At 52.8% G+C, this 27,684-nt stretch overlaps 4 protein-coding genes across 9 annotated transcripts in view; 2 read left to right on the plus strand and 2 right to left on the minus strand.

Annotated features, from left to right (window-relative positions):
- AUP1 (AUP1 lipid droplet regulating VLDL assembly factor) lies at positions 1-3,121 on the minus strand. Its single transcript, XM_072619889.1, is given in 13 exon segments — positions 1-179; positions 291-406; positions 562-695; positions 814-933; positions 1,007-1,109; positions 1,212-1,278; positions 1,462-1,535; positions 1,646-1,718; positions 2,003-2,187; positions 2,341-2,491; positions 2,571-2,708; positions 2,834-3,049; positions 3,051-3,121. Coding segments are annotated over 13 exon segments (1,470 nt in total). The 5' UTR covers positions 3,107-3,121; the 3' UTR covers positions 1-142.
- Positions 3,040-6,267, plus strand: HTRA2 (HtrA serine peptidase 2). 2 transcript variants are annotated; one of them, XM_072619890.1, is made up of 8 exons: positions 3,040-3,612; positions 3,843-4,047; positions 4,158-4,352; positions 4,479-4,511; positions 4,695-4,800; positions 4,903-4,972; positions 5,658-5,753; positions 5,857-6,267. In XM_072619890.1, exons 1-8 carry the CDS (start codon positions 3,248-3,250, stop codon positions 6,020-6,022), a joined length of 1,236 nt encoding a protein of 411 aa, XP_072475991.1. In that variant the 5' UTR covers positions 3,040-3,247; the 3' UTR covers positions 6,023-6,267. The 2 variants fall into 2 exon arrangements, with proteins under 2 accessions (XP_072475991.1, XP_072475992.1); XM_072619891.1 differs by having other exon boundaries at positions 4,248-4,352.
- Positions 6,209-25,426, minus strand: LOXL3 (lysyl oxidase like 3). 3 transcript variants are annotated; one of them, XM_072619879.1, is made up of 16 exons: positions 25,115-25,426; positions 23,212-23,533; positions 20,700-20,863; positions 18,982-19,199; positions 12,687-12,743; positions 12,066-12,125; positions 9,241-9,463; positions 8,813-8,993; positions 8,541-8,695; positions 8,224-8,391; positions 7,976-8,138; positions 7,517-7,760; positions 7,252-7,367; positions 6,942-7,078; positions 6,740-6,851; positions 6,209-6,599 (listed from the first exon to the last, which is right to left on the minus strand). In XM_072619879.1, exons 2-16 carry the CDS (start codon positions 23,528-23,530, stop codon positions 6,526-6,528), a joined length of 2,391 nt encoding a protein of 796 aa, XP_072475980.1. In that variant the 5' UTR covers positions 23,531-23,533; positions 25,115-25,426; the 3' UTR covers positions 6,209-6,525. The 3 variants fall into 3 exon arrangements, with proteins under 3 accessions (XP_072475980.1, XP_072475979.1, XP_072475981.1); XM_072619878.1 differs by lacking the exons at positions 12,066-12,125; positions 12,687-12,743 and having other exon boundaries at positions 25,115-25,224; XM_072619880.1 differs by lacking the exons at positions 12,066-12,125; positions 12,687-12,743; positions 18,982-19,199; ... (1 more) ...; positions 23,212-23,533; positions 25,115-25,426 and adding an exon at positions 18,051-18,189.
- Positions 25,426-27,684, plus strand: part of DOK1 (docking protein 1) — a 4,240-nt gene continuing 1,981 nt past the window's right edge. Inside the window, exons 1-3 of one of the 3 annotated variants that reach the window (XM_072619888.1) lie at positions 26,096-26,228; positions 27,022-27,321; positions 27,476-27,569. In XM_072619888.1, coding sequence (XP_072475989.1) covers positions 26,154-26,228; positions 27,022-27,321; positions 27,476-27,569 — 469 coding nt within the window. In that variant the 5' untranslated portion in view covers positions 26,096-26,153. Of the gene's footprint in view, positions 26,229-27,021; positions 27,322-27,475; positions 27,570-27,684 lie in introns of all 3 variants that reach the window. The other 2 variants (XM_072619886.1, XM_072619887.1) reach the window with 2 other exon arrangements.

The raw sequence follows: 27,684 nt of genomic DNA on the forward strand, positions 1-27,684 counted from the left end.
TTGAGTGAAAACCCTGAATTTAATGGGAAGTTGGGGAGCCCCATCCCTCCCTTCACACGCCCCACCCCTCCGGCCTGTGTGTGGGGGGGCCTGCCCCCTGGCCTCCGTCCTGCGGCCCTGGCTTGCTCCATGTCCTTTGGGCTCAGTCAGTCTCTTGGGCCCGTCTCTCTGTGTATCTCCTGCAGGATGAGGAGGAGGGAGGTTGGGCAATGTGGGGTGTGCACTGCCTAGGTGTGATCTCTCCCTTCCTCTGGCTCCCCCCATGTTCCCCAGGCTCCTTCCAACCTCACCTTCGGGCGTATTCGTACAGTGCCTGCTTCCTCTCCTGCAGGCTCTCTTGACGGGCCCAGGAAGACTTGGCAAACAGAGCTGCAGGCTGAGGGGTCACGGGGTCAGAGCTGGGGGACTAGGGGTCACAGGGTTGAGAGATTATCCAGTATTTATTGAGCACCTAACTTACATAAGATGTGGTGTAGAATTGAAAGGTCCATCTTGGGAAGTTCCCCATGTCCTACCCTCCAGCCTAAGACTTTCCCCATGCCCCCACTTCCTGGGTCTCACCTTGGAGACAGAAGTTGTGGGAAAGGGTCCAGAAGATGGAAGGGTCTGGGACCCCTCAGCAATATCCTCAGGCACAAAGGGTATAGCTCCCTCCAGCAGATTAGTGATAGTTGTGTCTACACAGCCAGTTCTCGCTGGAGAAGAGAATGGGGATTTCTCTAGTCTCACATTTCTTCCCCAGCCCACATTTCTTCTTCCTGATACTTCTTAAACCTTTACCCAGCATCCCTAGAGTTTTTCCCCATACCATACCCAGGTCTCTCTGGATGACGCCAATTGGGACATGGGGTAAAACCTCTTTGACTCTTTGAGAAAGAGTTGCCAGCTGCCGGTCAGGGGATGGGCCAGGTGTAGAAGGGGGAGAAGGCCGAGCTGCAAGGAAGAAATGGGAGATGTGATGAGGGGTGACCCGAATACAGAGACAACCTGAAGGAAAATGACATACCTGACTGGGGGAGAGGTCTTGGGTGTCGCTGCCGCTTCATGTGTTCTGCTTTATCTGCAGGTGTGAGTCGAGTTCCTCTCTGGCCCAGCTCCCTGGCCACCAACTGGGGACAATTGGAAGGTGAGACCAAGGGTCACAGAGCCAATTGGCCCCCACAACACACTACTGGAAGGTCTTCCACCCTCACCCTCCCAATCATTATTACCTGCTGGACACGGAGGGCAAATGCCTCACTCCCTTCCCCTGGCTGTTGATGGGCAGGACGAAGCCATCTGCGAAACACAATTAAAACAAAAGTTAGGGGAAATCTCATATAAGCCAAAAGCTTTTGCCTCTTCCATAATCCATATCCCCTTGGGTTTGAAGTAGGACACTGTGCTTGGGAAAGTATTAACTAAATCAAGAGTTTATGGGGTGACCTCCCCCTCCCCCCAGAAACTAGAAACAGTTAGTACCTTACTTGATACACTGTAAAAGGGACGAAAAGTGACCAGAGCAGCTCCGAGACCCAGGAGGCATCGGACACTGTCTGAAGGGAGGAAACAAAAGGTCGAGAACTAAGCCTGGGCCAGTCAAGGAGAATCCCTTGCCCCTAACCCCAAAAAACCAAGCTTAAACCTTCCCTGTTCATACACTCACCACAGAGACCAAGGGCCTCTGGACCCGAAGGGCAAGTGGCTGAACTATATCCTGAATAGAAAATGGCCAGGAACTGCAGAAGGGGACAAAGATCATAGGACCGGAGTTAGTTGCGCATAGCGGATCACCATAAGAAACTGAACACTAAAAAGAACAAAGCCGTGGAAGGTGGGAGACGCCAGACTGACAGAAGATGTACTTGGGCTGGGGGGAGAAAAAGACCTGTTTGTAAGGAAAAAGGCAGCAGGGAAAGGAGGGTCCCCACAGTCTCTGGCATCCCCCAAGTAACCTCAATACAAGTTTACTGGCCCAAGGGCCTGCGGTCTGCTTCGGCTCCCCTCGTCCTCGAACGTTTACCTAAATCTCAAGAGCCCCTCCCGGCCGTTGGTCGCCTCCTCTTCGGGAAACAGCAACAAGGGGGCAGGGGGGTTTCCCCTCGAAGAACAGAATCTCTTCAGCGACTCCACCAGCTCCCCGCTGCCATCCAGCTCCACAAAGCCCCGAGACCAGCACACGAAGCCGGGGGGGCTGTTGATGAGAGGCTGGGAGGGGGACAAGGGAGCGGCACCAGAAGTAAGGGCAAGGGTGGAGAGGAAGGAGGCTGGTTGGGCTCCGAGCGTGCCCGGGACAGGAAGGGCAGGGGCACCCCCGGGGGCCGGGCGGCAGGGTGAGGCTCCCTCCCCCCCAACACTCACGGTGCTACAGCTGGTCAGGAGGTTGACCATGTTGTGGTCAAAAGGTGTCACGTGATTGGAAATAAAGACCCTGACGCTGGGGTCGCGGAGCCGGGGAGCCTCCTGTCGGACCACAAACCCCAGCACCGCACACATGGCCCGGACCACGAACCTGGGGGACACGGGACTTGCTGCGTGACCCCGCCACGGGGAGGCCCGCCCTGCCCCCACCCCCCGGGCCGGGCCGGTACCTGCGGAGGACGCTGTCTGGCAGCGCGCAGCTGACGAGGAACACATGGAGGCCGAGGAAGAGGCGGAGCACCAGGAGGCAGAGCCCGACCGGCGCGTAGAGGAGCAAGGCGAGCAGCAGGAAGCCGTCACTGGGGAGCCTGGGCCCCGCGGGGCAGGGGAGGGAAGGCAGCGGCCGTCAGAGGCCCGCGGGCCTGGCCGCAACCAGGGGCCGGGGCTCGGGGCGGGGAGGGGCAGGCAGGGAGGGCCGGGGCGGCCTTCTCACCGGTGTGAATCAAAGAGCCGCTCCGGGCCCGGGGCCGGCGAAGGCTCCATCGCCGACGCCGCCGCCGCCGCCTCAGGGCCTCCCAGACCCCGTCGCCATGCTAGTCCCCGGCTGGCCGCGCGGGCTCCTGGGAAGGCTAGGGCCAGGCCTTTGGGCGCCAGCCCTCTGGGCTGGTGGGCCCAGAACTCCCAACAAGCCCCGCGCGCGGCGCGCCGCACAGGACTGTGGGTCTCGGAACGTAGGAAGCCGACTGAGGACTACGCATCCCGACATGCACCGCAGACCCCGCCCACCCCTGCTGGAGAACTACAGCTCCCGAGGAGCGCCGGGATCTGAACTCGGGTCGTTCCTCGTTGGCCCTGTCAGCTGTCGGGGCACCTCCTCGAGGGTAGAGCCTGGGGCCGACGGGGAGCCATGGCGGCGGCGGCGCTGTTGAGGAAGGTGGGCCGGGCTCGCTCTCTGGGCCTGGGTGGGCTCCGGAGCCTCGTTGGGCGACCCCTGGCCCTGGCCGAGGCCGAGGTGCCCGGAGCGGCAGAGCCCGCGGAGCCCCGAGCCCGTCGGTGGGCGGCGGCCGCGCTGGGCGCGGGGACGGCGGCGCTGCTGCTGCTGTGGGGCTCGGGGGGCCGCAGGCGCCGGCCCGGCTTGGGTCTCGCTCCCCCCGCCGTTCTGGCCTCCGTGCCCGTGTCCCCTCCTTCCTCCCCGCGGCGGCTCTACAACTTCATCGCGGACGTGGTGGAGAAGACCGCGCCCGCCGTCGTCTACATCGAGATTCTGGGCCGGTAACTGGAAGGGGGGTGTGTGACCCCTGACCTCCGACCTCCCATCCCACTCCGCCCTGCCCTCCTACCTGAGGGGCTCCTTCAGTTGTGGCTACCGAGGGAGCGGGAACCGCCCCCCACTTCGAGTAGGTGGTGAGGGGGACAAAGCGGCCTCCCCCTGACCTTCGCCAGCCATGCCCTCAGCAGACCTCCGTTGCCGACCACGCCGTGCCCTTCTCTCCCCTCCCCAGACACCCCTTCTCGGGTCGAGAGGTCCCCATCTCTAACGGCTCGGGCTTCATCGTGGCCTCCGACGGCCTCATCGTCACCAACGCCCACGTCGTGGCAGACCGGCGCCGGGTCCGGGTGCGGCTGCCCAGCGGGGAGACCTACGAGGCCACCGTCACCGCCGTGGACCCCGTGGCCGACATCGCCACGCTCAGGATCCCAACCAAGGTGGGGGGGGGTGGGCGTCCTGGTCCGGCTGCCCCTGCGCCCCCGGAGCTGCCCCGCTGCCCCGCCTCCCGGGAGCTTCTCTCCCCTCAGCAATTCCTCCCGCTCCCCAGGGCCCCCTTCCCACGCTGCCCCTGGGCCGCTCGGCCGAAGTCCGCCAGGGTGAATTTGTGGTTGCCATGGGAAGCCCTTTCGCCCTTCAGAACACCATCACCTCTGGCATCGTCAGTTCGGCCCAGCGCCGGGCCCGAGACCTCGGCCTGCCGCAGCCCAACGTGGAGTACATCCAGACGGACGCTGCTATTGACGTACGCGGGGGGGAAGGTGGGAGGCCGGCCGGAGTCGTGGGCTGCGTGGGACAGCGTGGATGGAGAATGCGAAGCAAGCATTTACCAGCCTGCTTTTACCATGTCCCTTCTCTTTTTGTTTTGTAGTTTGGAAACTCTGGGGGTCCTTTGGTTAATTTGGTAAGTATACTATTCACCCTTATCCCCCGCCGGGACCCATTTGGGGGTGGGAGAAGGCTGTGTCTTTGCGTAAGGGTCATTGGTCACTTGGGGGCTGGCCCATCTTCTTGCCCATCTGTTACCTCTGGTTTACTCCTCTATCCCTGGCTGAATGGCACTGGGATGGGGGATGTGTCCCTGCAGGATGGAGAAGTGATTGGGGTGAACACAATGAAGGTCACAGCTGGCATCTCTTTTGCCATCCCCTCTGACCGCCTGCGAGAGTTTCTGCAGCGAGGGGAGAAGAAAAGTAAGTAGGGAAAAGGAGGCCTGACCATGTTGGGGTGACCAGGAAGGGAGGACACGATGCTGAACAGGCTGGTGCGGCTCCTCAGTTTTCTCTCTGTACTAGGTTCTTGGTTTGGGAGCAACGAGTTGAAGCGTAGATACATTGGGGTGATGATGCTGACGTTAACACCCAGGTATGATCTTGGGGAGGAATAGGGTGGGAGTGGTAAGAATGACTGCCAGGCTGGGAATCCTAAATCCCTGATTCTTGTTTAACCTGAAGCCATAGACAGTGAAAGAGCCTCTGCCACCTATGGCTTGTGCTCCCATGGTGATCACCTCACTTCAGGCCTTAGTCACCTACCTACCCTGTATCAGGATCGTTGTAGTTTGTGCCTAATTGATCTCCTTGCTTCTAGTTCATTCCTTAATTTATCTAGATATAATCATATCAAAGTAACATTTTGCACAAGTCACCCTCTGCTTCAGTGATTCTAGGGCCTGCATTCAGGGTTCTAAATAGCCCCGACTTATTGCTCCTCTTGTATCACTGTTCTATTGAGACTCTGGCCAGATAAGATTAGTAATTTTTGCGTGTTTGGTTACATTCTAAATCCAAAATGCACCATCTTTTTTTCTCTCTATCTTCTGAGTTCCAGCTTTTGTGAAGCCTTGAGTGAATGTTGCCATCTTGAGCCATTCCTCTGTTTTCTGAGTTTCCCTGCCTGCTATGGTTTATGCCTCTCATTTGGGAAAGGAGTGACTTAAATTGCCTTTTCACCCCCAGAATTTCATTTAGGGGCGTACGTTGAGAATGTGGTCAGTATATTGGGCTGGTGGTGACCAGGTAAGGCTAACCCTACCTCATATCCCCATCAGCATCTTGGCCGAGCTGCAGCTTCGTGAGCCGAGTTTCCCTGATGTCCAGCATGGTGTCCTCATCCACAAAGTCATCCTGGGCTCCCCTGCACACCGGTGAGGGGGCAGTTTGTGCCTTAGTGGGTACAAGGGAGCTGTGGGAGCCTGCAGGAGGGAGGGCAGGGCCATGGTTCCCCAACTTGATTCTCTCATCCTTCAGGGCTGGTCTGCGGCCAGGGGACATAATTGTGTCCATTGGGGATCGTGCAGTGAAGTCAGCAGAAGATGTCTACGAGGCTGTTCGCACACAGCTCAAGCTCGCCATGCAGGTCCGAAGGGGGCTGGACACACTGACTCTGTTTGTGACTCCAGAGGTCACTGAGTGACCAGGACAGACTGAAGGGACTAAGTCCTTACATAACCTTGTTTACTCCAAATGGAAGGAGAATGGAGGGTATGGCCCCTGCCCTGTTTCCATACCCCCTTTTCCTTTAGGCTGGAATAGCTTGGGAGGGGGGCAAGGTGGGAAATGAGCCAGGGGAGGGCAGGCCCTCCCCCTTACACACCCAAAAGAAACAGGAAAAATGTTTTATATAAAATAAAATTAAAATAAAATAAATTTTTAACTAGAGTGACATGTTGTAGCCAAGAGTGAGGGGAGTAGGATGGATTCCTCCCCAAAAGCAAAAGACTGGAGGTATTGACTGTGTCCCCAGGACGTTGCTGTGCACGGTAGGGAGCTGCTTTCTCTGCTCCAGCCCAGTTGTGGAAGGATGGGGAATCCTTCCCAGTCCATGTGCCAAACTGTTTGGCTGAAGCCAAGTCTGGCTCCAGTAGTGCCCTGAGGCAGGGAGGTCCAGGAAGCTGGGTAGCAGATGGACCAGAAGTCTCAGACGATTTGGTTGCTGGCCTGGCCAGGGTAGCGTTCAAATCTTCTGTTGGCCTCTTCACTGAAAGCATCGCCTGGAAAGGAAATACCAGTGGGGCCTAATCAGGCCCTGGTACCAATAGAGGACTGAGCTTGAGGGGAGGTGGGAGAGGAACAAGAAGGTGGAGTGGGGCGGGGGAGGGTTCTGCCACCCTGCTCAGCCCAGCCCTGATACCGATGTGGCAGTTGTGCACCCAGATTCGATGTCCATCATATTTGCAGTTACATTTCATTGCGTTATTGGTGAAGTCACTCTCAGCTACTTCATAGTTGGGGTTAATGACCACCTGATGGGGAGAAGAATTAGAGATCTGAGTTCCTTTTGGGCGACCCCAGCCCTCGATAGCCCAGATGTTCTCCCACTTTGTCCCCCTCACCTGCAGGATATAGTTTCCTGGTTTCACGTCTGTGATGTCAATCCATTGGCAGTCTATGTCATGCCGGTAAAGATCCCAGCAACCCACGGTTATGCCCTGTTCCCCAAAGTTGGCACACTCATACCGCTTGGAGACATCTAGGGGGGATGGGGAGTTCAGAAGATGGAGTGGCCCCAGAAAGCCTCTGCTGCCACATGTCCCAGGTATAGGCAGGGAGTCTGAGACCCCAAGGTAGGGAATGTCCTTAGACCAATGGGGCAGGGGTAGATTCTGGTAGTGGACAGGGAGCCCTTTCCAGGCTTTGACTCACCCTCTTGACATTCAGTGTCCTCCAGACAGAAACTGGCCTTGTGACCCTCAGCCACCTTGGTGCCATTGGGTGTCAGGATGTCGTAGTGAGTAAAGATATCCATGCTGTGATAGTGCCTGTGGGGGGGGATTTACAGGGGCCTACAGGCCTGCACCTGCCCCCACTGAAGGCCTTTGAGGCCGTCTCCCGCAGAGTGTACTGTCCCTCTTCTCTCCCCCACTGACTCAGTGTCTCCCTCTCATCAGCCAACACCCCTTTCCCTCACCCATGGCATTCATGCCACACCCAGGAGTGTCGTCCAGCCTTTGGCCTGAAGTCAGCTCGGCCAAGGTTATGGATCTGGGAGGAGAAACGGAGTAATCGCCGGTGACCGTAGGGCCAGTTGGCTGACCGGGCAGAGCGAGCCAGACAGTTTTCCTCTGCTGCACAGTACAGCATATGGAGTGGTCGATCCTCAATGTAAGCAGTCTCCTGCACCAGTGCCGAGTGTAGTATCAAGTCTGATGCAGCTGGGAAAGGGTGGAGAAGGAGGGAGACTCCAGATTACAGGGGTAGATGATTTTTATGAGTCTGAAGAGTAGGGGCATCCCCTCCCTCCCAGTCTGCATAGGGCCTGGTTTTTCACGGGAGACTTTTTCCTGAGGCCACAGGTCCCCATCTCCTGCCTCACAGAGGGTTCACACTGGGCCCGGGCGCCCCTCTCCCCTGACCCACTCCCCCTCACTCTCAGAACAGATGACACCAGCAGTAAAGCGTGTGTCTGTCCTCTTGCAGGCAATGTGGGTGCCATGGTGGGCACACTCTCCTAGGGATAGCTCAGAGCCTGTACAGCGAACTCCACTCAGCACCACATCAGTGACATTTCCCGAGTCCCAGTACCATGTCTCCTGGAAACGTGGACATGTGGACACATGAGAACCCAGGAAATATGGGGGGGGAAACCCTGATTTCCCCTTTACCCTCCTTACCTACCTGCAGGCCATGGTTGGCATAGCCCAGGCCAAGTTGCCGACAGGCCACCATGGCTTCTAGTGTTCCCCAGTCATCTCCACAGATAAGGCCCCAGCGGGGGGAGCCAGGCCCCCCTACCTGCACCTCCACTCGACCCTCATAACGACTGCGCCCTCCACTTAGCCGTATCTGCAGGGAGCAAAGGGAAGGCTAAACGAGCTGTCATGAACTCTTGAGGGTGGCAAAGGTGGGAGGGATGGTTAGAGGTTGAGAGACTTGAGGTTGGAAGATGGGGAGGGGAGAGCACAGGGGATGGAAGGCATCAGAACAAAGCTGACCGTGGTCTCAACCCCAGTGTAGGGCAGATTGCAGCGAACAGCAGCATCCTGGGCATGGGAACAGTCCTCAGCAGTGATGTTCTTGTGGGGGCAACTCCAGAGGGAAGCTTCCTGACCTGAGCAGCGAACCTCACTCAGGTGGATGGGGCCCATACCTGGGGTCAGGAGGTTATAGATAACATGTCCCCCAATGTCTACCCAATAACTTTGCCCAGTGCCCCATGGCACTCCCTCCACCCTATATGGGTTACTGTTCTCTGCCCTTAGCTCACCCTGTCCCATTCGGGCACCACTTAGGGCCTCCCGGGCACTGCCAAAGCCCAATTCCCGGCACAGAACACTGGCTGACTGGAGGTCCCACTTGTGGTCACAGATTGTGCCCCACTCACCGCCCTTCAAGACCTCTACCCGGCCCTCACCCGGCCATGCTCCGCCTTTCAGACGAAGCCGAGGCTGAAGAGAGGTAGACGTAGAAATGGGGAAGATTATTAACAGGCTTGGGGAGGTAGACACATAGTTTGGGGCAGAGGATGGAGAATATCAGGTGTAGAACAGTCTTAGGGGATTGCTAGCTCTATCCTAGAGGGTCAGGTTTGGAGGAAGGTAATGTCAGGATCCCAGTGGTCCCTTGAGGTGGGGTGGGCTGGGTTGGTCAGGAAATGGGAATGGGGAGACCTCCCTCTACTTAGGTCACACACACCTCTCCCCTAGGTTGTGTCGATGAGTGCTTCTTTCTCTGGCCACTGGGTGTGGCATAAAGAGATCCTGGCACACAGCTCACCACGGCGGGTGCCCCACCTGGGCACCGTGCAGTGTCATTGCCACGATAGAATTCCAGGGGGCAGAGAGAGAGGTGAGCCTCAGTGCCCAGACATGCCACTCCATGCAGGCCAAAGGAGTGACGTTGGCGCTGGGCCAGTAGCCTGGGGACAGGGGAAGGAGGAGGATGGGTCTCCAATCTCTAGCCTCCTCATTCTCAGCTTTCCTCCCCATTTCCCTGGTCCAATTCCCCTGTCCCAATGTTTTCTACAGCCTCCCACCCCTTTCTCCAAGAGAGAAAGAACCAAAGAGTCTCAGGGGATGCAAGAGACAATGGATGTTTCAAAAAGAGAGGGATTTGGGATAAGGTGTTAGAGGGAACCTTCTGGACAGAGAGAGGAAAAGAGCTCACTGTGACCTGCCCCCTACCTCCATCAGCCCCCCTGCTGCTGGCTTAGACCGTGATGAAGGCTGATGAGCAGAGAGAGCCATGGGACTAAGGGGCCCAACGTGGCTGGGGTGGCCAAGAGGTAACGCATGCCTCAGCTTAAACAGAAGGCTCGGTCAGCCCAAGTGTAGACATGAATGCACCTGCATGCATGCCAGGGCAGAAATGAGCGATGGAGAAGCAGTAGAAAGTATAGGGTTTGAAATCAGGAAAGACCTGAGTGGGAATCCTGTCCTTGACACTTAATAGTTTCGTGACCAGAAACAAGGTACCTAGAACCTCTCTGAATGTGTTTCCTTTTACAAAGTAAGGAGCAGTACTTATTCCTAGGCCTTTTCTCACAGAATGAAGTGAAATAATGAATGCAAAATACATTTAAGCCATAAAACACAATATAAAATGTCAAAAGAAGCACCTGTGGTACAGAGGAAAGAGAGCTGCTCTAGGAATCAGGAGACATATGGATTCAAATTCTGCCACTTTGTCATGAGTTTGAGCAAGGGACTTAACCTCCCTAGGCTTGTTTCCTTGTCCATTAAAGAGAGTGATAATTATACCTGTGATACTTACCTCAGTGGGGTTGTTGAGAGGATCAAAGGAGATCATAAAGCACTTTGTAGACCTTAAGGCATTACATAAAGGTCAATGAGTTTTTGTTTTTGTTAGAAAATGTTCTAAGCTATGGTGGGCAGGGAGGATAGGAACTAGAGAGAATGTTCCAGGGCAGAATGGGAAGATAGGGCAGAGAAGAACTGGGATGAGGCCATATTGGAGAGGTTGTCCACGCAGCAGAAGGATGCAGTGGGGAGAGAGCTTGAGAAGGTCAGAGGAGAGGGAGGGTGTTGGGAGGTCCTCAGACTGGAGGGATGCAATAAAATCTCAGGAAGGGTCCCTTCATATGTCTTGGGTAAAAACAATACAAGAGAAAATCCCATAAAATGACCAAGCAGGCAAATGAGATGGAGCTGGCATTGGTTAAAGGAGGCCAGGGACAGCTCTGGGACTTTGTTCATTTGAAGGGTTGTTGTGCGGACATGAGAAATGTGTCTGCTTCCTGGACCACAAAGGAAGGGGCCAGGCAGGACCTGGGGCTAAGATAGCAGGATCATGAAAACTGAGGAAAAACTTCCTCCACCCTGTAGTTACCAAATATTAGCTAGGACAGGGCTGGGGCCACCAGAAAACACTGCCTATGAAGATAGATACGAGTATAAGTGCTAGGTTGGACAAAGAGAGAGAGTGTGTGTGTGTGTGTGTGTGTGTGTGTGTGTGTGTGTGTGTGTGTGTGTGTGTGTGTGTGTGCGTGTGTGTGTGTGTGTGTGTACTTCATCCAAGAAGCCCAAAATAAACTGAGCCAAGACCCCAAAGGACCAGTCAATGTCAGAGGTCATACAAGCAGAAATGCTCTTCTCCCATAGTACAGAGAGAAGTCCTTTCAGGGGGCCCAGAATGGGGTCCAGGGAGGGCAATGCAGACAACAAAAATTCCCCCCAAAGCAGAGCTTCAAGAGACAGTCCCCAGTTCTTCAAACCATGAGAGTGAGACACTGATGAGAAATACCCAGAGGGTCATTTGGTGTGATCCCTGGCCGAAGAGGTGGTAGTAGGGAGATTGGGTTTCACTGGTCAAGCAGAGAGATCCCCCCACCCAAATTGTTTTCTGAGGCCACTGGGCTGGAGGTGTTTGTTCTGGGGGGCAGGTGGTACAAAGGGATCAACTCTAGACTGGCATTCAGACCTAACAAGTCTCCAATCTGACACTGCCTCTAAGATCTCAGGCAAATTGATTTCTCGCCCTGAGGCTCAGTTTCCTCATCTGTAAAATGGGGATCACCATCTTTGCTAAACTAGCTGCTACTCAGAATTGTGGAATCAGAGATAACATGAATAATGCTTGGATTATAGATGGGAGTGGTAACTTATTCTTGAACCTAAGAGAGGTGTTTTTCCCCCAGAGTTCTGGAGTAACTTGAAGGGAAAAGAGAGGACCTAGTCATATAACCTGTTGTTATACGTGCTACTGTACTAGAAAGCTAAGTGTGACTGCCACTTTGGTATCCTGAATTTCACCTCCATACCAGGCAAGCTGAAGGAATATATAATAAAGAATGGGATCACTGGTCACTTAGGCAAACATCATCGGGGTGGGTGGGGGGTCTGAATGAAGCAGCATCCAATTGGATTCATCAGATTCCCTAGTTCTGAAAGCACTCCTCCTTTCCCCTGGCTCCCAATCAGTCAGATCCCTCTGGTCCCCCGCTTGGACCATTGGACTTTCAGTCCCTATGTCTCCTTTTTACCATCCGGATCTTTATTTACCTCTTTTTGGGCCCCTGGCCTGCACGGGGTTTGTGTTTGGCTTTAAGCTTGGTGACTGGCCTGGAAAAAGGAGACAGACATGGAGGGAGGCAGAGGACAAGCGGAAGGGGGTCAAGAAGGGTCAGGGTCATTCAGAGTCCTTGTCTTTTCTGTTTCCCAGAAAGAGACAGAGGGCAGGGTAAGGGAAGGAAAGGATGGGGAGATGCAGAGTCAGGTGGTTGGGGCACACTGTCCACACTGACCCCTCCATGCACATTGAACAGGGCTCCAGGGGCCCATGCTGCCCCACTGGAGATGCTTGATCATAGCAGGGAAAAGGAGGAGGGCAAGGAAAGGTTGGTTAAATTTAGGCAGAGCAATGGGAAAGAAGTAAAGGGAAAGGGACGAAAAGAGGGTAGGGTGGAGAGGAGTGAGTGTGAATCGAGGCAAGCCCTGGGTTGTTGAGGGGAGCAGAAGGGAGCACTTCTTCCACTCATCCCCACCTTTGACCCTGCTTGGCCACACCCCAATTCACTACCCTGAGGTCTGGAAAGGACAGTATCCTTCCAGTTCCTGGAGCCACAGGGAGGATCAGGAGGCCCCTGGATTCAGCCAGAGGTCAACTCCCTCCTACCCTGTTACCTGCTACGAGACCCACGGCGCTGGGCAGAGGCCTTGGCTGCCCGTTTCCTCAACCGTCTGTGAGGACAAGAGAACACTGGAATAAGGACAAGCCTGGCACCTGGAGCCAAGCCAGAGAGCCAGTTGAGGTCAGGAGCAAGAGAACTTTCCCCCCAATGGCTTAGAGGGACCTCTCATCTCCTGTCCTACTGTCCATGGTTACCAGAAGCTAAAAGATCATTTTCCTTTCCATCCCCCCAACCAGTTAAGATGTCAGAGACAGACCCTTGTAGCTCAAGTTGGATCTGAATGCCTGGGCTCAGTGAGAAGGGAAGGAGATGGATGTATGTGAAGACTCAGGGTAGGATCACCACCTTAGGACGACAGAGACTAGCAGGCAGGATGGGAACCAAGGATCACAAGTCAGCCAAAAGCAGAGCTATAGAGGGTAGGGATGGTAGGTAGTATCTGGACCAAGAATCTTGTAACCACTCAGGCCATGCATGATCTAAGTGGAAATGGGCTGGGGTGTCAAGCCCAGGAATTCGGAAGTTGGCCAAGGATGGAGCCACATGACTTGGACTATGGCCAGGCTGATGGAGCTGGGGAGACCAAACCTGGTCAGGCCTGCCTAAGCAGATCTGCTAATCCAGCTGACCTCTTTTCTTGGCCTGCAGCCAGTCCCAAGGCTCATTGCCAAGAAGGGAAACTGAAAATGTAGAGCTGTCTTGAGGCTGAGGCCAGGCAGAGCAGGAACACTTGAGGGGATGGAAGTAGTAACGGACATGGCCCTAACCAACGTCCAACTGCCCCTTCCCTAGCCCCAGTTTGGATAAGCTCCCAATAAGTGAGGTACAAGAGTTTGCCTCCTTTTTTACTGGCCTAAACTCAATGTATCTTAGACCAAACTCTTCATCTTCCCCTGATTCCCAACTGGCCTCATCTCCCAATTTTCCGCTCCATAAAGTGGCACCACCACCTTCCACTTCAGAATTCTGAGTGCTCTCTGGCTCCCTCACAGCAACCCCCCAATCAATTGCCAGGTCTGTTACTTCCACATTATCTCCTTAATCCATTCCATCTCACTTGGACTATTGTAACAGCTTCCTTACTGGTCTAACACCAGCTTCTCTTTCACAAATCACCTGGATAATACACAGATCTGACTCATGTCACAGTCCTTAAGAAACACCTTCAGTAATTCCCTATTGCCAACAGAAACTCCTTGGGCTGGAATTTAAGGCTGTCTGCAATCTGGTTCCTGCCTACCTTTCTAGATGAATCTTATGTTACTCTCATATACTTTCCATGCCAGACAAACTGGGAAAATCGCTGTCCCCTGTGATTGGCAAGCCATCTCCCTACCCTGCTTTTGCACAGATGTCCACTTCTCTGCCTGGAATGCCCTCCACATTTCTGCCGCTTGGCATCCCTTGCTACCTTGGAGAGGCAACATGGGTGCTTTCTCCTACAGGAGACTTATCTGGCCGGTACATTGGGTCTCCACTGCTCTTTCCCTCTTGAAATTACTCTATTACATTATGTACAGTTTGTATCTACTTATTTGTATACATGTATCCCACCCAGTAGAACAGAAGCTTTGTGAGGGTAAGAGCTGGCTGTCTTTGTCTGTATATCCCCAGCACCTAGCATTTAATCATCTGTTGAACTGATTCGAGTAGAATTCACAAATTCTAATTCCATCCCTATCAGACTACTTGCTGTTCCCAGGTGCTTGTCCTACTTTCTTCTGTTTCTGTAACAATGTTCCCCCTGTCCTCCACCCCTACCATGCATAGGATGAATTCAGCACCCAAATCTCAGCCTACTCAAGTCCATTCCGTCTCTCAAAGTGGATCAGGGGCCACCACCTCCTCTATGAAATTTTCCATGATCTCCCAGCTGAACTGGGAAAGTGTCACATGGTAAGTACTTAGTACTTAAGTACTGTGTAAGTACATAGTAAGCAACTAAGGCTGGGGTTTAGGCACTAAACTTTAGCTACTTCCATTCATTGACCACTAAGCTTCAGCTGCCACCATTCATTAATCATCCTCATGACTTGCATCAGTACTCCTTTCGGCCAATTCACCCTTGGTGGCTATTCCTTCCCAAGATCTTCTATGTAGCAAAGTGCAGAGACCACAGCTGCACCAGGGTTTTGGGGGAAACTATTGCTCCTTGGTTCCAACACAAAGAGTCGGGATCCCTTGCTGCCTATCTTATAAGCAGGCTTCGGGTTGTTTCCCCCTGAATACATTACCATAAAATGACTTAGAATGCACACACTCCAGGGATAGGTACTGGGGAGAGTTCCCTGCCTCATTTCTTCCTAGGCCCCCCCAGTGGGCCTAGTTAGTGGCTTTGGTGACATTTTGAATACTGTTACTACCTATGTGACCTGAAGCAAGACCCATTTTCCTCTCCAGGCCTCAGTTTCCTCAACAATAAAATGAGAGGGCTGGATTATCAGATGTTTCTGAGGTTCTTTCCAGCTCTAAATGTGTGATTACTTTGAGAATCTCCACCCTGGAAGCAGCCTCAGAAATCATCTTATCCAACTCACACTCCATCAGGAATTCCCTCTATGGCACCCCTAAGAGTGAGGATCAGCCCTTCTTTACTTTGCCCCTTCCCATGGCCCATTATAGACATTTTCTGAGTGTCAGAAGCTTTTCCTTTATATTCAGCTCACATTATGGATGTTAAATAAGACAAGTCCAGTTCTGAATGCTGGGAATACTTTCTTCTCCAATGAAACACTTCTTTGTCACTCTTCATCTCCAGTTTTTATGACATTGTATCTTCTTCTCTATTATTAAATATTTTCTGTAGTCCTATAGGGAGTTAGGTCTTTTTACATTTCAGTCTTAGTCCTGACTGTCATCAAATTATCTCTGTTACCTTAGAAGAAGTCCTTCCATCTTTCTGGACCTTGGTTTCCTTCTGTTAAATGAGAGGCTGGATTACATGGTCTCTTATACTGCAGGACTCAACACCTCATTGTTTCATGTGTGTTTTTCTCTCTTTCACTACACTTAGAATCACAAGGTTAGAGATGGAAGGGACTTTCCAGGGTATCTAATTGAATTCTCTTATATTTTACAGTTGAGGAAACTGAGGAAGGGATGTGTTCAAGCTCATCTAGATAGTAAGTGGCAGCGCTAGGAGTTGAACCCAGGGGTTCTGTCTTCAAATCCAACACTTTTCACACTGCACCATGCTACCTTGTGGAAGATTTTGGAGGGCAAAGATTTCAACTTCTCTGGTATCTTCTATAGTTCCAGGATCAGCATGTCTGAATCCTTGTTGAATCCTTGATCAAGGACCCTCCAGGATCTTGTCAGCTAAGTCTCTGAGACCATATAGAAATACCCCCTGAGATAAATACAAACCTTAGACAAATTTCTGAGCTGTTCCAAACCTTTTTCCACACCTTTGCTCATCCCACACCCCTCACTCATCCTGAAATCCTACAGATCCCTCCAGGCCCAGGCCAAATTCAATTTAATACAACAAGGATTTATTAAGGGTCTCCTAAATAATAGATTGGGACAGCTAGGTAGCACAATGGATAGAGTGCCAGGGCCTGGAGTCAGGAAGACTCATCTTCCTGAGTTCAAATCTGGCCTCAGATACTTCCTAGCTGTGTGATCTTGGGCAAGTCACTTAACCCTGTTTGCCTCAGTTTCCTCATCTGTAAAATAAGCTGAAGAAAGAAATGGCAAACTGCTCCAGTACCTTTGCCAAGAAAATCCCAAATAGGGTCACAAAGAGTCAGACAGGACTGAAATGATGGTAGAGAGAAATAATATATTATGTACAGTGGAAACAGCCTGGTTCTAACCAGAAGTGTCCCCCAGGGCTCTCTGTGTTGGGCCCTCTTCTCCTCTCCCTCTATATTATTTCATTTGGTGACCTCATCAGCTCCCATGGTTTCAATTATTACCTTTATGTAGAGGATTTTCAATCTATTTATCGAGCCCTAACCCCTCTCCTGATCTCCAGTTCTGTATCAATTCTTGAAATGGATGTCCCATAGGTATGTCCAAAATTGTACTCCCCATCTTTCCTCTAAAAGCTCCCTTCTTCCCTAACTTCTCCATTTTTTTCAAGGGTACCACCATCCTCCCAGTCACCCAGTCTCCGAGTCTAGACATCATCCTCGACTCCTCCATACAATTAGTTGCCAAGTTGCCTGCCTACCTTTGGAATATCTCTCCTTCATTCCCTTTTTCCCTCTGACATTACCCCATTCTGGGACAGGTTCTCACAGCCTAATACTTGGATGGTTAGAACAGCCTTCAGGTTCATTCCCCTGCCTCACCTTTCCCTATTACAATTTACTATCAATTCAGCTGCCAAATTATCTTCCTAAGTCACAGGTCTGACCATGTCACCACGACTCTCTCCCCACCCCCCTTTCTATAAATCTGACTGGTTTCCTATTACTTCTAGGATCAAGTATAAAATCCTTTGTTTGGCTTTTAGTGTTCTCCATAACCTGGCCCCTTCCTAACTTTCTAATCTTCTTATACCTTATTTTCATGCAGGTGCAGTGGATAGAGCACCAGTGTAGGAGTCAGGAGGACCTGAGTTCAAATCTCACCTCAAACATTTGACACTCACTAGCTGTGTGACCTTAGGCAAGTCACTTAACTCCAACTGCCTCATCCTGGGTCATCTCCAGTCATCCTGATGAATATGTGGTCACTGGATTCAAATGGCTTTGGAGGAGAAGTGAGGCTGGTGACCTGCACAGTCCTCATTCAAAACAAGTCAAGTGCAAGTCATGTCATCATTTCTCTGATGGCAAGGTCTTCTCCTGCATGTGTGAGCCTGTGATGTTGGCCTCCTTCCTGTTCTGCAAACACACACTCCAGCTCCTGACTCGAGCATTTTTACTGGCTGTTTCCAAAGCCTGGAGCCATCCCCCCCCCCCCCCCCCCCATCTCCTTCTCCTGGCTTCCTTCTAGTCTCAGCTAAAGTCCTATCCTCTGCAAGAAGTCTTCTCAGTCTTCCTTAGCCCTAGTGCCTTCTACCAGAGATTATTGCCAATTCATCCTGTCTTTAGCTTGTTTACACATAGCTGTTGGCACATTGTTTCCCACAAGAGATTGTGAACTCTTTGAGATCAGCGAATGGGGCATCTGGGTGGTATAAGGTGGATAGAGGACCTGCCCTGGAGTCAGGAGGACCTGAGTTCAAACACAGCCTCAGACACTTGACACTTACTGCCTGTATGACCCTGAGCAAGTCAGTTAACCCCATAGCTGTGAAGAGAGACAGAGAAAGACAGACAGACAGACAGGCAGGCAGGCGCACACACACACACACACACACACACACACACAGATCTTCAATGCTTAGCGCAGCGTCTGATACCTAGTAGCTGCTTTTTGACTGGACTTGGATCTGGTGGCTGAGGAAATGGGTTCAAATCCTGACTTTGACACTTTGGACTTTGGGCATAAGATTTCTTCTAGTTCTAAATCTATGAAATGATATTCGACAGCCACTGTGCAAAGCCCTGGGGAGAACCATCAAAGAGAATAATTACATTCCACAGTGAACAAATGCCCACTTCTTCCGAGGAGTCTTTCCTGATCTCGCCCCCTTCCGCTCTTCTTTGAGAGTACCAGAAAAGGGCAAAGCAGTCAGAAGAGAATATGTCTAGCGCTTGATGAATGAGCCTTATTAAAGCGTGGAAAGGGTCGGACTAACCCTAGGAGGGAGCCCCGCCCCACCAGATGAAACCCCACCCACTGGGCAGGCCCGCCCCTCCCAGGACAGCTTCTCCTTCTAGACCCCACCCCATCCCAGACCACCAATTCAGGTCCCATCCCCCCACGGTCCTTGGTACTTCTGCATCTTTCTCCGCTCAGATCCCAGTCCTGTCTCCTAACTCAGACCCTCCCCACCAACTATCACAGCCAAGACCCCACAATCTTCACCCCTTTACTCTTCAGACTTATTATAACTCAAACCGTTTGGCACCTGGCAGTACAGACCCACCTCATCACCCCCAACCTTGGACCTCCGCCCCCTTGTACCTCAGAATTCCTCATTCGTCGAATCCCAGACCCCCTCACGCCCCAAACCCTGTTCCCTCAGACATTGAACCTCATGCTTTGACCCGCCTCGCCTTTCACACCTATCAAACCCCTCATCATCTCCTAACCTGGACTCTTCCGACCCTTCCATTCGGATCTGGACACATCTCAGACCCCAGACCCCTCTTTACCTGGCACCTCTCTCCCGCCTCACACTCGAGATGCCCTTTCCCCCATCCGCGCACCCACCCTGGCTCTCTCACCTGTAGAAGGCAGTATTCACCCTCCGCTCGCTGGGAAAGCCCAGCATCCCGCAGATCACTCGGCTGTTATGGGCGCTCCATCCGCGGTCACACACCTGGGACCACCCCCCAGGGAGCCGGACCTCCACCAGCCCCTCCGTGACAGGCAGAGGCCGCCGGCCCCCGCCCACAGCTGACTTCAGACGAACCTCTTCCACCTGTAGATGCTGCTCCTCCACCTGGGGACGGGATGGGACAGGTCTGGGTCAGCCCTTAATCACACAAACACACCTTGGGGGCGCCACCCCAGGAAAACTGCTCATCCCCATTCTCTTATTTACCTGAAGACCTTAGGATTGAGAACTGGAAGGGACCTTAAAGATCATCTTCCAATCCCTCCATTTTACAGATGAGGAAACTGAGGTCCGGAGCTAGGCTGGGATTTATTTAAGATTGTATAACTTCACCTCCCCTGGAGAGACCTGACACAAAAATCCTTTCCTGCATAATAACTAACATTTCTATAGAAAATCTAACTCCCTCCTGAAGAAAAAGGGAAAGAATAGAAAAAAGTGTAAGCAAGAAAGTATGAAGATTATTAACCCCATTTTACAGATGAAGTGACTGTGGACAGGGAGAGAGAACAGTGGCAGATGATTGGATCTGGAGCTAGAAGAGATCTTGGAGAGGTGGGGTAGGGAAACTGAGACTCAGAGAGATTAAATGATGCCTTGCATACAAAAGAAGCAGCAGAGACCAGATTTGAAACAGGCCTTCATCTTTCTACTAAAACTGACTGCCTTCCCTATATTACATATTAACTGCCCCAGCTGGGTGGTTCAGCGGAGATGATGCCAGCCCGGGAGTCGGAAAGACTCATCTTCCTGAATTCAAACTCAGCTATGTGACCCTGGGCAAGTCACAACCTTGTTTGCCTCAGTTTGCTTATCTGTAAAATGAGCTGGAGAAGGAAATGGCAAACCACTCCAATATTTTTGCTAAGAAAATCCCAAATGGGGTCATGAAGAGTTGGACATAACTGAAAATGACTGAATAACATCTGTCCCATGACCCCCATATCTTTCCCAGCCCCCAAATCAGAATGTGCTTGCCTGTGTACGTAAGTAATAATGTTGTTGTTGTGTTTGTCTTTTGTTTTTGAAGAAGTCCATGACATCAAGATGATGACATGACTTGCACTTGACTTTGTTTTGAGGGAGGGAGGGCTGTGCAGATCACCAGCCTCACTTTCTCCTCCTGAGCCATCTGGGTCTAGTGACCAGATACTCATCAAAATGACTGGAGATGGCCCAGGATGCAATGGAAGACGTTGGCCTTCTTAGACTGGCCTTTTCAGGTACTCACTCAGATATAATAATTGCTAGGATGTATATAGCACTTCATGGTTTGCAAAGTGTCTTACTTTTTAGATATCTCATTTTGGATCTTTGTAAAAATAAAGTAAAATTGAATTGAAAAAGAGCCAAATAAATAATATCTCATGTTATCCTCACACAAACTTTGGAAGGTAGGCACTATTATTATCACCACTTTACAGATGAGGAAAGTGAGGCAAGACAGAAGTTTAGTGACTTGTTAGGGTCACACAGTTAGTAAATGTCAGAGGCAGGATTTGAATTCAAGTCTCCCTGACCCAAAGTCCAGCCCTCTCTGGACTGTACCCCCTACCTGTCCCATGTATAGGAGTTTGTACAGAAGCTATGTCTTTGCCCACCAACCTCTATGATGTTGGAATCTGAGAAGCCGGGAAGGCGCTGGTCCTTGCATACCACGCCAGCATCCTCATCGTGGGTACAGTCGCTGTTGCCCCAGCCCCGAGAGGCACACTCGGTAATGCTTCGCTCCATCCCCCTGCAGTTCAGGTTGTCCAGCCAGATTCGGCCTTGGGGAGTGGGACACAAGGGACTGAGAGGGAGCACGCAGGTAGTGATGAAGGTGGGGATGGGGACACTGGCCGGGCATGGAAGAACTGAGGGTCTTAGAGATCTCCTAGTCCATCCCTACCCCCATTTTACAGGTGAGGAGAGATGCTCCAGGATTGGAAGACAAGAGGGCCTTGGCAGACAGTGAGCTGAATCCTTGGCCACTAATGACTTCTTGAATTAACTCAGTGTTCTCCTTCTAGTTCACCTGCAGATATGGGTGAGGGAAGAGGAAGAAGCAGTATGGAAGGCTTTGGGAACTTACGGTGATTTAGGGGGAATGCTCTGGGCCTTGCTAGAGCAGATTCATTTTGAGACTCTGGGGAGTGAACAGAATCACACTGAATCATAGAATTTGAAACTTGATGGGAGATTAGAAACCACTGAGTCCAATTATTTTGTTTTCCAGAGAGGAAAACTGAGTCCCAGAGAGAGGAAGTGACTTTCTCAAAGACACACAATGATTTAGAGGAAGAGCCAGAATGAGCACTCCCATCTGACCTGGTCCAAAGCTCAGGGCACTGGTTACCCCCTCTCCCAATCAGTCCCCTTCATGTAACATCCAGGCCTACCTTGACATGCTCTTTTTCCAGGCTAAAGTTAAAAATGAAAGGATCTCATAGTTGGGAGGAACCTTGTTCAAACTCCTTCTCAGCATAGAAATCCTTTCTATGTATAGCCTCCCTGAGATTCCTCTTCAGGACTTCTGAATGTGTGCAAACTCACTGTTTCCTGAAGAAGTCCACTGGTTTTTTTTGTTGTTTGTTTATTTAGCAGTTCAAATTGTTAGGAAAGTGTTATTTGAGGTACAATCTGTCTCCCTGTAACTTTTACTCATTGTACCGAATTCTGCCTTTTGGGGGCCAAAGCAGAATAAGTCTAATCCATCTTCTCTATAATAAATACCCACAGACATCACAGGATCTCAAGGAAAAGCAGAGGTTAAAGTGATTTGCACATGGCCATACATCCAGGAAGTGTTGGAGAGGCAAGATTCAGACCTGCGTTTTCCAGACTCCACATCCAATCCTGCCTCTCACATAGCACAGAAATGTCAAGGTAGAAGAGAACTGAGCAAAGGCTTTTGGGGTCTGGCAATGAAAAGGTCACTGGTGATGACCTTGGAGAGACTCACTAAGTAGTTGTGGGGATAGAAGTCAGATTTAAGTGGGCTGAGCAAGAGGAGGTCCAGAAGTTGTGCAATTAAGGGAAGGAGAGAGATATAGGACCATGCTTTGAGAAGAGGGGCATGATAAAGGGAGAGTTGTTTGTTTTTAGGGTTACAGGAGACCTAAGTACTGGAAAAGCAGAGGTATCATTGGGGGGTGGGGTAGGGAATGGAGGGCAGTTGAAGATATTCATGGCCAGCAGCCTCTGAAATTGGAATAGGTTATAGGATGAAATTGGGGCTCATCTAAATAATTTTCCAACAATCAGAACAGTCTAGCAACGTGATGGGCTGCCTCATGCCACAGTGAGTTTCCTGTCCACAGGAATGTTCAAGAAGCAGCAGCATAACCACTTGTTAAGGATTCTAGATTATTTCCATGTCCTGATAAGTAAGCCTTCTCTTTCCCTAGGATCATAAACCTAGAATTCAAAGAAACTTCAGAGGTCAAACCATCTACTCCAACCTTATTCTACATATAGGGAAAGTGAGGTCCAAGGAGGTTGCGCTTTGCTCATAAGAGGTGGAATCTGACTCTAGAATAATGTTCTCTAGCCTGAGTACTATGTTCCTTCAATTCCCAGTTTCTCTTTATTGTGTATGTTTCTTTTTTCCTCTAGATGTGCTTATCAATATCCTCAAGTGTGGTGCCCAGAACTGGACACAGTATACCAAGGAAGGTCTGACCAGAGCAGAGGTCAAGGGTACTAATGCCTCCTTCCTCATTCTGGGCACTCCGCCTCTATTGACGCTGCCTTCAGTCACTTGACCTTTTTTGCTTGACATATAGAACTTGCACTCAGTCCACTAAATCCCGAAGATTCTCAATTTAAGAATAGTTTATCTGTTCATGCCTGTTGGGGAAGTGCAGTTGATTTTTTGAACCATTCCTGACTTTACATATGTATTTATTGCATTTCAATATATTAGATTTGGTCCAATCATATATTTTTTTAGATTTGGACTTTGTCAATATAGTAACTCAATGATCAATCATCTCCTTCCTCCCCTGCCTCCAATACTTCTGATTTTGTATCGCCTGCAGACTATATCTTTTTCCATGTTTTTCTGAACTTCCACCCTCAGCCGGACTTGGTGCCTTTTCCCTGTTCCGTGGCCTTTCTTGGTGCTTGTTCTCACCTGTGCCTGGGCCATACTTGGCACTGTGGGCCCACCCCGTGGCTTCGGTAAAGCCCAGCTCCCGGCACAGCACATGAGCTGCTTGCAGTGTGAAGTCATCATCACAGATGGTACCCCACTCGCCAGCCCGTTGTATTTCCACACGGCCCTCATAGTGCTTCCGAGGAAAACCAGCTAGGCGGAATCGAAGCTTGCTACCAGTGCTCGATGCAGGGCTTGGGGATGGAGAGGGGGTTCCCAGGCACCAGGTACATAACATGCATAGAAGCAGTCCCCGAAGGCCCCACTGCTGGCCCCCGGCGACCTGTGTGTCAGACATGGTCTAAGAGAAATAGAAACCCAGACTTTAGTGATAGCAAGATGGTGACAGAGACAGAGTGACAATATGGTAGAGATGGAGACCTGAATTAAGAGAATGAGAGACAAAAACACCTTTGATGACACACAGAGACATAGAGACACAGTAAGGCAGAGAGACAGGTGAGGGAGGGAAGGAAGGAGATAACCTGTGAACTCAACAGATGAAGAATGACAGACTGATTAGGAGACACAGCATGAAAGTGATGTAAGAATGGTAAACAGAAGTCAATGAGATAGGTTTCTGTTGAATCTTGATTGAGGAGGAGGAATAGTGGTTAAGAAAGCAGCCCTTTATGCTCAGAGCTGGGAAGTAAACGCAAGCTCATCAGAGCATGTGCAAGAGAGGCTCAGAGAAACACAATTCACACTATGTTACACACACACACATGCACACACACACGCGCGCGCGCACACACACACACACACACACACACACACACAGAGTCCCAGGCAGGCACACATAATTTTAGCTGCATGGATCACACACAGCTGCCCACACCAGAAGTCATAAGCCTCTATGTTGATAGTGACACAGGAAACAAGGTCCTGGATGATGCCACTTTGACAGTCACACACTGAGGCTCCTTGGTTACCTGTCCCAGGGGAACACGGGGACCCAGAGGGACCAGGGTTGAGGGATGGGGCGGAGCAGTGGGAGCCACTGGGAGAGAGGGAGGGAAGGAAAAGGAGGGAGCGTGAAGGTCCAAGCGGTTACTGAGGCAACAGAGACTAGGCCAGAGAGACAGGCCCAATCCCTGGGGGGATGGGATAGGAACAGCTGACTTTGGGGTTTGGCATCTCTATCCCCTGCAAAGGAGCCTTTGGTGGGAGCAAACTGGACCCTGCCCTATCCCCCCTCCCCACCCCCACCCCAGCTCTAGCCTTCTCCTCTACTCTCCCTCCAGTCCTCTATGGAAACTTTGACTTTTCTGGGCCAGACTCCCAGCAGACTCTTGTCCTCTTTTTCCCTTTCCACCCTGCTGGCCTCCTACCCTGTCCGACCCTCAGACACGGTTCTCATCCCCTCCCTTGGCTGCCACACTCTCTGCCCCCTGCCAGGCTGGACCCCTTTCTGTCTCTCCCACTTCCCCTGCACTGGTCATCAAACGACTCTTTCACAGAACCGGGAACTGGCCGATGACAGAAAGTATAAAACAACTTCAAGTGTCGGTTATCTTCACCCCCACAAGCCCCCTATACCCTGTGTCCCCCATCCTATGTTCACCCCGATCTTTCCCGTCTCCAGCACCCTCCTGTTCGTTTCTTCATCCTTATTACCTGGGTCCCCCTATTTCCTACACCCTCCTATATCCCCTATTACTGTTACCCACACACTCCTAGTTGTCCTACACCCAACTCTCTACTCCCATTTTCCTCACATTTTCCTTGTAAATCCCATTCCCCGCTGGCCCCTGGCCCCCCATCCTCCAGTGCTCCCACTTCTTTCCCAGTGACCATCATCCATCCCTCCACCCTCCCAGCCCCCCTCATTCCTCATTCCCCTGCTTGTCTGCTCTGTTCCCCTCTCCCCAAGCGCCCGTACCTCTGCGCTGGAAGTTGCGTCCGAAGGAATGGGATGGGGGAAGCCAGTCCCGGCCTCAGAGCCTAACCCAGGGACTTCCAAGAAAGTGCCGGGCTCTGGGAGACTGGACGCCCCTCCCTCAATCCCTCCCACCGTTCCACTCTGTCTGTCCCTCCCCCTCCCTGGCCAGGCAGGCCCCAGCCTCGCCTCCTCCCCTCCGCCCCTGGCCTCTCGGCTCAATGAGGCTTTCTTCCCCCGCTGGCTGAGGCTGGAGGACACCCGGGGGCCCGTGTTGGGCGAAGCCCCTGGCTTGGAACTTGGAGAAGCCTGTGTTCATTTCTCGAACTTCACCCCTTTGCCCATCCCCCAAGGCCCCTGCCTTCTTCCACCCCTCACCCCCTGAGGTTTCGGTGGAGTGTGGGCTGGCTTGGACCCTGAACACGTGTGTGTGTGTGTGTGTGTGTGTGTGTGTGTGTGTGTGTGTGTGTGTGTGTGTGTGTGTGTGTGTGTGTGTGTCTGTCTGTCTGTCTGTCTGCACGGACTGCGTGCGCGCTGCGCCTGCGGAGCCTGACACACGCCTGGGTCTGACTTGCGGACGATGGAGGGGAAGCTCTGCGAGGCAGCGGAGCTGTCCTCGCCGTCCCGGGCCGGGAACCTGCCCCGAGGGAGCCTCCCTGCTGGGGCTCGAGCCTGCGGTGCAGAGGCGTGGTGCCCCGGGTCTTGCACCCAGTAGGCACCGCAGGAGGAGGAGGCTGAGCGTGTGCTGACTGTGCCGGGCGTGCGTGTGGGGAGGCAGGGTGGGTCTCCCGAGTCCTCCCACTTCTTTCCTTTCCGGGCGTCGGGGCCGGCCGGCCGCAGGAATGTTGGCCGCCCCGGCGGCTCCCGTCCAGTCCCCGTCTCCGGGTCCCGCAGGAAGCCCGGAGGCCGGCTCGGGCACTCGGGGCGGGGAGCTGGGGGTTCGGGATGGGGGTGATCCCTCCCCCCAGCCCCGCCCCGCCCCGCGGGCCCCGCCCCGCCCCCGCCCCGCAGCGCCAGGAAGCGTCCGGAGCCGCCTGGGGCCATGGACGGCGCCGCCATGGACGGGGCTGCCATGGAGGGACCGCTCTTCGTGCAGAGTCAGCGCTTCGGGGCCAAGGTGGCGGCAGGGGCAGGGGCGGGGGCCGCGGGGCGGCGGCCTGCGGGGAGCCCCTGGGCTGGGAGCGGGAGGGCCGCAGCGGGGCCCGAGGCTGGTCCCGGAGAAGTTTCTCCCCAAACTCCGGAGGAAGTGCCAGCCCCACCACGCTTCCTCTAGCCTCGGCGGGACGGAAATGCGCCCACCCCCACCAGGGAGCTCCGCCTCCTTTAGGAAACCCCACCTCTCCCAGGATTGGGGGGCGGCTGGGGCAGGGCTCGGATCCTCAGCTCCTGGCCTGGGGTCTTTGCGGGAGGCCTCCCTCCGAAGTTGGAGACCTGTGCCAGTCATGGCCCCTGTCATTGCCCTCAGCCCTCCCGCCCCCCCACCTTCTGTATGGGGTTCCCTTGCCTGCCCCCGTAGAGGAAGGGTGATGCAGGGCGAGCCTGCATGTTCAGCCCGTCTCGTCCCTTCATTTCTCTCTCATTTCCTGGTTTTCCCTGCGTGTTCACGTATCTCTTCACCAGGGTTTCTGCCCAAACGGGTAGGAAGATGAGGCTGCTGTGTTATACGGAGAGCCAGTTCCCCTAACTTCCCTCTCCTTCAGTATGTCCACATCCCTTTTTCCCAGGGCCTTCCCGTAGTATTTCCTTGTATCTCTTCCTCTCCGTGATCTCTGTACGCTGACCTCCACCCTCCCTCGTCCCAAAGGTAGAGCTAAGTCCCGGGCATCCCATGACCCTCCTCCGTACCTTCCCCATGCTCTCCTCTTCCCAAATGGCTTCTCAAAGCATTCCCCACGTTCTCCCCACTATAGAAGTGGAAGAAGGCCTGGGCAGCCTTGTACCCCTCCAGTGCCAGCGGAGTTGCCCGGCTTGAGTTCTTTGAGCACAAAGGGTCAGGCTCTGGAGGCGGGTGGGGAGGCTCTCGCCGCCTAGACTGCCGAGTGATTCGTTTGTCGGACTGCGTGAGTGTGGCCCCGGTGGCCTTGGACAGCCCCCCAGGACCTGGCACATCGGTCTTCCGACTGGACACTGCTCAGCGCTCCCATTTCCTGGCAGCTGAGGGCCCTGCCAGTGTTGCCTGGGTGCAAATGCTCTGCCAGACTGCCTTTCCGGTGAGAGGGTTGAATGATTGGGGATGCTGTCTAGGGGAGTCCATTTGGTGAGGGAGCAGGTTCAAGGTCGGAGTCAGTGTCTCCTCCCCCCCACTCCCCAACTTGATTGGACTCAGACCCCAGGTGGAAAACACTGATGCTTTCTCCCCTGCAGAAAGGCTGCTGGTCTCTGGCTCCTGGTGAAAGCTCTTCGGGGCCCTCTTCAATGGAGATGCAGGAGAACTCCCTGTACAGCCCCCATGGGCAAGGTAGGGGTAAAAGGAGAAAGGGATGGGGAGAGGGAGGTCCAGGGACATGAGAAGAGAGGGCATACCATGGGTCTGGAATAGGGATTCCACAGCCCTCACATGGGGCTGAAGGTCA

Source organism: Notamacropus eugenii, chromosome 6, assembly GCF_028372415.1.
Source record: "Notamacropus eugenii isolate mMacEug1 chromosome 6, mMacEug1.pri_v2, whole genome shotgun sequence".
Taxonomy (NCBI): domain Eukaryota; kingdom Metazoa; phylum Chordata; class Mammalia; order Diprotodontia; family Macropodidae; genus Notamacropus; species Notamacropus eugenii.